The following is a 9,924-nucleotide window of genomic DNA, read 5'->3' on the forward strand; positions in this document are numbered from 1 at the left end:
CGCGCCGGGCGGGGGTCGGCGTGGCAGGGGCCCCCCCTCTGGGGGCGCGCATGCGCGTTGCTGGCGGCGCGGCCTGGCGTTGGTGCGGGACGCCCTCTGCCGGACGGGAGGACTCGGAGCGCTGCGTCGCACGGCGGTGGTCGCGGGGATCGGAGCGCGTTCGGCGGCCGCGGGCAGCGCCGGGAGCGTCGGCTCGGGCGTTGGGGAGCGCTCGGCGGAGCTGCTGACCAAAAGGCTCGTTGACTTTTCAGGACACCATGGCATCAGATGAGGGCAAGCTCTTCGTCGGAGGGCTGAGCTTTGACACCAACGAGCAGTCGCTGGAGCAGGTCTTCTCCAAGTACGGGCAGATCTCCGAAGGTGAGGGCACGCTGTGGGGCTCGGTGGGGCCTCGTGGGGCCGAGCTGCAGTGGCTGATGTCGGCCGTTCTCTCCTCCAGTCGTGGTGGTGAAAGACAGAGAAACGCAGAGGTCCAGAGGCTTCGGCTTCGTGACGTTTGAAAACATAGACGATGCGAAGGACGCGATGATGGCCATGAATGGGAAGGTAAGGAAGCAGCAGCTGTGTGCTTTATCGTAAAGAGCAGTGAGACGAGCTTGGAAGGTGCTCTCCTGTGTAAGAAAACATAAATACTGGAGTCCTTACAAAGGAATAACAGAAAAGGACGCAGGGCGACGTGGCTTGCTGAGATTCTGTTGCGATAATGCATGCCTGGAAAATGCTGAAGCTGTAAGAGTGACTCTGTAGTGCTTGAGAATCCGTCTGTGCGCGTAGGCTGCTCGGTTGCAACATTGAACAAAGCCCGTTTCACGAGAACCGGCGCACGCTGGTGTTGAAACTCCGGTGTTGCTTCAGTGGGGGGTGTGAAGGTGCGGGTGAGCTGATGTGTCTTTCTGGCTGTTAGTCCGTAGACGGCCGTCAGATCAGAGTCGACCAAGCTGGGAAATCGTCAGAGAACAGATCCCGAGGCTACAGAGGGGGATCCGCCGGGGGCAGGGGCTTCTTCCGTGGGGGCAGAGGTCGGGGCCGTGGCTTCTCCAGAGGTGAGCACACGTGAATGCCATGCGCTGCTTTGGAGGGGGGGTGGCATGGGTCGGGGTGCTGGAGGACGAACCCTAACCCGGCGTCTTGTTCCAGGAGGTGGAGAAAGAGGCTACGGCGGGAGCAGATTTGACTCCAGAAGCGGAGGATATAACGGCTCCAGAGACTACTATAATAGCAGGTAACGCTATCGCAGCTGCTAGCCCTAGTTTGTCACGGAGCTCTTGGTGTCTTGTTGCTTGTCAGGCAGTAATGTCAGCAGGCTCCGGAAGCTGCTGGGCAAATCTAAAGCGCATGAATGTTTTCAACAGCAGGAGTCAAGGTGGCTATGGCGACAGGTCTTCAGGAGGATCCTACAGAGACAGCTACGACAGTTACGGTAAGCCCTGGTTCAAATGGGAGCGATGCGTACGTTGCTGTAGGAACTCTCTAAACCTTCTGACCCTGTTCTGAAGTCTGGAAATACTCTAAGGCTCAGCTGGACTGTGCCTCTTTCTGTTCTTGCCCGTAAGAGCCAATCTGTCAGGCTTTGGATGTGGTTGTGCCGTTTAAAAATTTCTAATTTGTAATGCATGTGTAGGAGTTGCTTGGATCTAAGGCAAAGCAAGTTTTTAAATACGTTCTTCGAGCTTGAGACTAAGCCAAAACTCGGAAGCCCTAACAAACTTGATGCAAGGGTGGGGGAGTTCTCTTACATGGTAGCGCACTAGCTTCTGGAATAATGCAAGGGAGTAAAATGCTGGAACTTGTCTATGCTTCAGTGCCTTTACAATTGTGCCTGCTTCTTGTCCTCAGCTACACACAACGAGTAAAAATCCTTCCTGACTCAAGATCGTCCTTCCAATGGCTGTATTTATAAAGATTTTTGGAGCTTCGCTGAAATCGTTATTGTGTAGTACATCTACTTGTATTTTCACTTTTGTAGTATTATCAGTTCTAATCTTGTCAAACACAGCCTGGCAGCTTCTGATACGAGATGGTCTGATGAGACTTTTCTTTAAGAAAGCTCTGCTTTCCAAGTGTTTTTAATCATATTTTTTTTTTTTTGAAAGCACTTCAGATTTTATTTCACACTTCCCGGTGAGCCGAGGTGTCTTTTATTTTTTAAAGCCGTGAAGTTGGGGCCCCAATTCAGTTTCTTTTGAGATTAGAAAGGACCTTTAATCCAACGTTCACTAGAAGCTGAACAAGCTGTGGACTTTTTTTTTTTTTTTTTTTTTCAAGTGCATTACCTTCGTCTTTTGTAACATTCCTTTAGTGTAGCAAGGTAGGAATGCAGCCTGGGTACAAATTGGAAGGCAAACCACCTTGATATATCTAAAGAGAAACTTGCTTGTATGTTCAACCCGCATAACGGTATTTTTACTGTTGTAATGATGTAAATTACCCAGAAATAGACTTGCAAACTTACCATAAAAGAGGTTCTTGAAAATGTTTATTTATATTGTCCTTTTTTACTGGAAGAAATATGCATATTCCATTGATATTGTATTTGAAGTGGTAAAGGATTCTTGTATACAGTTTTCTTTGGCTTTACGAAGCCTATTAAAAGACCGTCTGAAATGAACTCTGCTCCTGACATTTACATTTCATTGCACAACACAAGCCTTGAAGACGAACAGTCTGTGTAGAAGATGCCAGAGGAGAGGAGAAGACTAGAGATAGTGTAAGAGCAAAGCAGATGTGTCGAACAGCTGCTAGAATTTAATCCTGACTGCTCTTGACCTGTGCCTTTATCCGTGTGCTTTCACATAAGAACAGTGCAACTTGTCTGTAGAGGCAAGCCGAGTACAGTGTGTGCCTTCGGGTGTCGTGACGCTGAGGGAATGCCAGTGGTAGGGAGGAGAAGTGATGTGTCCTTAAAAATACTCGAGTACCCTGCGTTGAAAAGCCGTAGCGAAGAATTAGTCCTTTGGTAACTGGACCTAGTTACTGGAGTGTTCGCTGGGAGGTAAATTGCCGTAATTAGCTAGCTTTGTCATTGCCTTACAAGTTCTAAGAATTCTTTGCTAGCATATGGAAACTGCAGTGTCCTTGGAGAAAAGAAGTGTTGTGCCTCCAACAGAAACCTCTGAGACGAAAGCTGCTCTCTTGGCTAGTTCATATGTGGAAATAGTCCTGTAATTCGAGGTAACTCCTTTTGCTCATGTCCGCATCCTTCCTCTTGTTGAGAGCTCATTTGAAAGTCTAATGTACCTGTGAAATATTCCTTTGGCAATTTTGGTCGGCCGATGGACAAATTTTAACCCATGCCGTATGCAACCTTTGGCTTGTGGCACAACTTGAGTTCCACAGATCAGAGTTGGGCATGCAGTCATGTCTTGCTAGTAGGTACGGAAGCAAGATGGGAAACCGAATTCCCTGACTCGATATGTGTTCATCTATTGAGAATCTTTCTAGACTTCATTAAGTTGCTCACTTTAATTGTAGCTTTCTTTGCCATCCTACTTGTTGCCATTAACTTTTTCCCATAGCCCACACTTCCTAAGCAGCCATGTCAAAGTGGTTAACTCTCTGCTTAGGGATCCAATGATACATTGGCTGGCATATCAAAGGCATCAGCCAGCCCTGGAACAGTTTTCCCAGACTGTGCTTCTGTGGTGTGATGGGTTCAGCGAATGGCTTGTGAAACCCTCGTACCTGACGTGACCTGTGTTGGGGGAGGCGGGTGGCGATGCGAAAGTCTCTGTTTGATACCATTATTAATGCACTTCTGCTTTGGCAGGCTGAAGAGGAGATGGACACGGGGCTTGGAAGCCGGCTGGGCGCCCTGAGGACGGGGAGTGTTGTTGTTGCTAGCGGGGGAAGCAGGACCCGGAGCTGAGTTTGCAAACCAGGTAAGGGCCCCTTGCAGTCCGGCCCTCGACCCTGTGGCGTTTCCTGATCCGAAAAGCAAGGCCCTGCTGCTGATTGAAGGATACCGTGGTGGATCTCCGGCAGCTTCTAGATGAGGATTGACGTGCTCAGCCTTGAAAATCACCGGCTTCGTTTCGTTTCAGCAGCGAACTGCTTTGGAGAAGACCCAGGAAGGACGCAGCCTTCGAGTGGAGACGAAGAGCTTGGAGCTGAGTTGTTGCTGATGTTCATAAGTAAATTGAACCAGCAGTAAAGCTGACTAAGCTAGAATAAAGCACTGGAACGTGGCAAAAGAATCCTTGCAGTACTTCTGTGGGAAAGAGTATGACTATGAAATAGTGGCTAGCCTGGTTACACTTTGTGTGTAGCCCAGAAAAGGGCTGTTCTGGGGGGGGGGGAGGTGGCTGGGGTCCCCCAGCTGTAAGGGCAGCAGCGCAGCAGCTCTGTCTGAAGGGAGAAATGATGCATTAACGAATCTCCCTGTTCTTAATGGGGCCTGGAGTTCTCTGAGTCGTGCAGCTTGAGGTGAGGACGTGGGAGCTGAGGGTTGGAACAAGGGAGGTGTGCTGAGCCGTGCTGCTGGGAGAAGGCTCTGTAAGCACGAGGAGATGCTGCAGGCTTGGGGTGCTGCTGAGATGGGGAGGTGCCAACTGAGGGCAGCGCGTGCTGCACGGAGCCCTGGGCTGAATCCGCTTTGGGAGATGATAGGGAAGAATTCCAAAGGGTTTTGGAGCACGATGGATTGATTACACGGTGGAGCTGGGGTGGGTAGGTAACCGAATGGGAACTGGTTCTGCTGATGAATGGGGGGAGGTGCCCAGCTGGGAGCGGGGATGGGTGCTCATAACCGAGCCCGGCAGCTGGGGAACCCTTCACGTTTCAGGATCCTGAGCATGGAGCTGCTGCAGCACAAAGCATTGGTTGCCCTGTGCCTGCGAGGAGCTGCGGTGCTGGAGCAAACCCCGCCGGAGCACGTGGGAACTGGGCAAACTGGGGCCGAGAGCAAATGAATGCTCACAGGCCGCCAATGGGAGGGTGCGATTCGGTGCCATTCCCTTTAACTCCGGGCTCGGACGGCGAATAACACGAGCTGCCGACTCGTCGGTCGATGATGCCTTTTATTTCCAAGAGCTGCTGTGTGTTAGCAGGGACAAACAGCGCTGGGCTTGAAGTGCTGCGGGGGGGGGGGGGGGGGTCAGCCGGAGGGGTTGGTGCTTTGCTGCTGCTCTCCCCCCCCCCCCTCCGTGTTAGAAGAACACGTTGAATTGCTTTATCCTGCTCTTTCTGTCCCGGTTTTGTTTTTTAAATTCTCCAAACGAGGAGAGTTGAAAAGAAGAAATGCGCCGGTGCTTTGGGAGGGGGAGGGGGGTGCGTTTAGCGATTCCTTCCTCACGCCTTGGAGGTGGTGGGGGCGGGGGATCGTGTGCGTGTTCCCGGAGGCGATGTGAAACGCTAAGGAAGCGAAGAAACCTCGGCTGGTTGGAAGTCACAGCGCTGCAGCCCGCGGCGTCGAAACCCATTCACACCGCGCGTCGTCGGAAGGACCCGACGGGCGCTTAAAAGCGACGGGAATCACCGCGGGCTCGAAAGGAGCGGCCTGCTCCGAGCTGCTGCTCCTTCGGCCTCGCTCATTAAGGCGCTGTGTTAATGACTGCCCGCGGGAGCTGAACGCACAGCAGCCCCCCAGCCCCGGGGGGGGGGGGCCCCCCCCCCCCCGGGGCTGGGGGGCTGCTGTGCGTTCAGGGGCGGGCAGGGAGCGCTGCGGGGCTGGAACGGCGGCCACTGCCCCGCGATGAACGAGCCCTTCCCCTACGTGAACGCGGCGGGGGGAGCGCAGCTTCGCTGCCCGGCACGGCGAGGAACCGAGACGGGGCGGGCTGGGGGGGTGGGGGTGGCACCGCGGCCACGGAGCGCAGAGCCCGGGGGTCCGCTCCGGTGCTGGGGGGTGGGGGTCCCGAGTCGGAGCGGAGCTCGGCGGGGACAGAGAACGGCGGAACGGCGCAACCCCGGAACGGAGCGCACGGCTCCGCCCGAGCCCGGCCCCGCTCCGCGAGCACCTTCCTGCGCCGGGACCGCTTCTCCCTCCCGGCCATGCTGCGGCCCCGACCCTTGTGCATCTTGCTGCTGCTGCTGCACGGCGGTCGGACCGCGTCCCCCACCCCGCACAACGCCCACAACGGCACGGAGGCCCCGCGGGCGGCGGAAGGGAACGGGACGCGGGAGGGTGCGGGGCTGCTGCCCACCTCGGGGCTGCCGGTGCTGCGGCGCACGGTGTACGTGGTCAGCGCTCTGTCCGTGCTGGCCGCGCTCTACTTTTTGCTGAGGACGTTCCGGTGAGTGCGGACCCCGTGTGCCCCTTCCCCCCCCTTTCCCCTTCCCCACCCCTCCCCCCCCGGGCCGGGTCGGTCCGTGCTCCCCCGCTCGCTCCGGGCACAGCACCGCGCACCTCCCATCCCGGGGGAACCGCGCCGCGCCTTCGTGCCGCGCTGTTAATGAACGCCAGCAATTAACCCGTCGCTTTGCCCGCAGCTCCCGGCCGGAGGGACGCAAGCGCGAGCTCAGCGCCGGTTTCAAGTGGAAGAAACCGCAGCGGAAGAAGTACGGGCTGCTGCCCAGCCACGACGAGCGCCTGGAGATGGCCTCGCTCGACAGCGACGAGGACACCGTGTTCGAGACGCAGAACCTGAGGCGGTGAGCGGCGTGCCATCCTCCAGGGCTGCTCCCCGTGGAGGTGCTTCCCCCTCTCACGCTGCAGCACCGTCACCAGCCGGGCACGGAGCGAAGCTCTGCTTGCTGTCACCTCCCCTCGCGGTCACGCTGAGCGCTTGGAGGGGCCCCGTGTCACCCCTGTCGTGGGACAGAGCCCTGTGGTCCCGTGGGGCAGGAGGAGCCGCTGCAGCTCGGTGCTGGGACGCGCTGCTGCCCGCCGAGCTGCGCGCCCTCATTCCCTGCACCGTGCAGCTTTGCTTCTCCAGCAGATTCCCCCTCGCAGCCCAGGGTTGGTGTCCCCCGGCTGCAGCTTGCTGTCCCCAGCCCTCTGAGTGCAGCCGGTGGCTGTGCTCGCGCTGACGACGGCCGCTGTGCTTTTGTTTTTCGTTTGCAGATGATTTGGGACCAGCGGTGCGACCGCGCGGAGCGACCGAGGGGCGCAGCTCCTCCGCTGGAAATCGCCGGCGCTCGAGTTTTATTTTTCTTAGAACGGCTTCTCGTGACTCTTAACTAACGGCACGAACTCTTTGGTAGCTGGGGAGGGGCGAGGGGACCAACGCTGTTTCCTTCACGCGTCTTTTTGGGGAGAGCTGGAGCTGCGGAGGACGCTGCGCCGAGCGCTGCCAGCTGCACGGGGGGGGGGGGGGAATGCTCGGGAAGATGCGCTGGAAATGACAGCGGGATGAACACTCAGCGTCTGGCATCGAGTGCTGCAGGACTGTGCCCGCTGCCCGGGCAGGGATTTCGGGTGTCCCTCCCTCTGGCCGTGGCAGCAGCCCGGCTCAGCTCTTCCTTCTGCCATGTCCGTTCCTTTCCCTGGAGAGCTGCACCCGGTGGCGGAGCCGGGGCGGCGGCGGCGTTGCCTTGGGTCACATGGAAGAGTTTGGGGAGAGAGCGGCGGGGTTAGCAGCGAGCGGGTGACGGCACAAATCCTGGCGCGGGTTTACGAAACAAAGCTCTGTTTGCAAACGAAGTGTATGGGGTGCTCTGTGGGGCTGCGGGTGTGCTGCCCTGCTGCAATGCCGGCGTTGGGCTGAGGCCGAGCCCCCACAGCTGCTGCAGGAGGGTTGGGAGACTCGGGACCTCTCAGCTGTGCCTCTGGCTCTGCTCAGACATCGGCTCCCTCGGTGGAGGTGCTGCCGTTCCCCGTTGCTGTGCTCCAGCCATGTCCCGTCAGCTCAGCAGAAGGAACGTTCCGTGCAGCAGCTGTGCGTGCTTGGGTTCTGTGCGGGGCTGGATGGGGCTGTTTGAGGGTCGTCGTTGGGGGGATCGCAGCTGTAATGGTGGAAACTGCTTTCCAAGGGCTTCTGTTTGCAGCTTTCAGCCCTGGAGGGACGGGACGCGGCGGGACGGGCGGTGCGGGGCCGGATCCCTCAGCCCCACACTATGGGGTCTTTGTTGGGAGAGCTGCCTGCAGGAGTTCCCCCAGCTCAGCTGGAAGGCTTTGCCTTCACCGTGAGGACTGAGGATGCCTTTGGAGTAAGGGCTCCTAGCGCTGGGTCGGGCCTCCCCTGTGGATAAGGGGATGAAACCATGCTTGCCAAAAAGAGTGGGGCAGAGGGGTACCTCATTGGAGCAGCAGTGACAACGCTTTGCCGCAGCCCCCGGGGCCGCTGCGGTGCATGGTGCAGATCGGAGCTGCTCCGAGGACGGAGCTGTTGCTTGGATCTGTCCCATCACCATTTCTCCTGGAAAAATAAATGGGAGCGTTGCAGCAGCCGCTCTGCACAGAGGGGAAATGCAAAACCGGGGGCGGTCAGCACAGGGCCCCGGGGATCCCTTTGGAACAGCAGCTCCTCAGCCTCACGCTGTGTGTCTGCAGCACGGAGCGGTTCAGCACTGACTTCTGCTGCAGCCTCAGTCGCTGTGTGCCAACACAGTGCCAACGCCGGACCAGCCGGTAGCACGGCACAGGGCTCTGCAGAGCTCAGAACTGCTGATAGCTGTTCAGAATGGATGTAAATACACAGATGCACGTGTGCTCTGAGCCCACTAATCCGATGGGCCCGGAGCTGTCGGCGCTGATGGAGCAGGGTGACGGGAGCTGGGTCACAATGGGAGCATGGTGATGGGAGCGCGGTGCCCTGCGGTGCTGCACAGCCACGGGCTCCCATGCACCGCAAGCAGCTGCTGCGGAGTTTGCTGGAAACAATCACTGTTGTTTAAGCCAAAGCCTAATTTCTGAAGTTTACATAATTGCCTCCCTGATCCTCTTGGAGGGCTGCATCGAGTCCTCTCCTATTGATATCGAGCTGCTAGGCAAATCGACTGGGTGTCTGCCGATGTTAATGAGATCGACTGAGAGCGATATGAGCATCGGGGCTCTGCTGTTAATAACGTACCTCTGTTTTGTTTCGCTTGCACGTGTGACTGGAATGGGATGCGCAGCATTAGAGTGCTGGAGACGGACCCGTGGTCTGAGCGGGTTGCCAAGAAGTCAATAAAACAGCACTCGAGTGCATTGTGTTGTCTGCGCTCTCAGGAGCTCGGAGCTCGGCTTTCACCCTCCCTCTCCGATGGCTGATTTCTTTTTAAATAGCAACCAGTCCCGTATCGATCGATTGTTTTCCTTTCCTTTCGTTCACAGCATCCCCCCTCCTCTGTATCCCGAGATAGACGCGTGTTGTTTCTGCGTTGTCGCGCTTCTCCCGGTACCGAGCGCCCACCCCCAGCGATGCTCTCACGGTTTGTTCCAGCTTGCTGAGCCCTGTCCTCACCTTCCTCCCTTTGCTTGTCCGGAGCAGCGAGCGCATCCTCGGAGGGGTGACCCCATCCTCCCCGTGGCTGCATTGTTTTTCATCGTGTCCCCCCATCCTCCTGCCCACCGTGGTGGCACTGGTGGCCTCAGCGGCGCAGCGTGGGGAGCAGAGGGCTTCGGTTTGCACCGGGGTCGGGTGCAGCGTGGGCTGTGCTGGAGGGCAGCGCTGGGGAACCCTGTAGATGGCACTCACAGACCGAGCATGCTGCGGGCGGGCACCGGCGGGCGCTGGGAGGCTGAGGTGCATCCTGGTGCCTTGAAGAGCAAACGCCTTCCCATGAGCTGCCCGGGGCCGGGGTGCGCCTCGCGGGGCCGCAGCTGGGGCTGCACTGGGTGACCTGGGGAGCGCCCGGCTTTGTCTTGGCTGCGTTTCACCCGGCCCTGTCAGCGCTTGTTTGCGGTGCCCTTGATGTTTCTGGTGCAGCCCGACTTGAAAGACGCCCTCAATGAGTTGAAATCACCCGCGGGCTCCAGCTGCATGGGAACCGCGCCGTGGGGCGAGGGCACGTCCGTGCAGAGCAGCGCGTCCTGGGCTGGGCCTGGCATCGCCCAGCAGGACC

At 57.7% G+C, this 9,924-nt stretch overlaps 2 protein-coding genes across 13 annotated transcripts in view; both read left to right on the forward strand.

Moving 5' to 3' along the window:
- Positions 1–4,193, forward strand: part of CIRBP (cold inducible RNA binding protein) — a 4,718-nt gene extending 525 nt beyond the window's left edge. The window contains exons 2-8 of one of the 12 annotated variants that reach the window (XM_021378501.1): positions 252–360; positions 440–546; positions 905–1,043; positions 1,138–1,222; positions 1,353–1,420; positions 1,837–3,878; positions 4,041–4,193. In XM_021378501.1, the coding sequence (XP_021234176.1) occupies positions 258–360; positions 440–546; positions 905–1,043; positions 1,138–1,222; positions 1,353–1,420; positions 1,837–1,853 (519 nt within the window). In that variant the 5' untranslated portion in view covers positions 252–257 and the 3' untranslated portion in view covers positions 1,854–3,878; positions 4,041–4,193. Of the gene's footprint in view, positions 1–251; positions 361–439; positions 547–904; positions 1,044–1,137; positions 1,223–1,352; positions 3,879–3,957 lie in introns of all 12 variants that reach the window. The other 11 variants (XM_021378506.1, XM_021378505.1, XM_021378503.1 and 8 more) reach the window with 11 other exon arrangements.
- Positions 5,865–7,579, forward strand: C27H19orf24 (chromosome 27 C19orf24 homolog). The gene is made up of 3 exons (XM_021378508.1): positions 5,865–6,230; positions 6,427–6,628; positions 7,001–7,579. The coding sequence occupies exons 1-2, from the start codon at positions 5,989–5,991 to the stop codon at positions 6,590–6,592; spliced, it is 408 nt and encodes a 135-aa protein (XP_021234183.1). The 5' UTR covers positions 5,865–5,988; the 3' UTR covers positions 6,593–6,628; positions 7,001–7,579.

Source organism: Numida meleagris, chromosome 27 (assembly GCF_002078875.1).
Source record: "Numida meleagris isolate 19003 breed g44 Domestic line chromosome 27, NumMel1.0, whole genome shotgun sequence".
Classification (NCBI taxonomy): Eukaryota; Metazoa; Chordata; class Aves; order Galliformes; family Numididae; genus Numida; species Numida meleagris.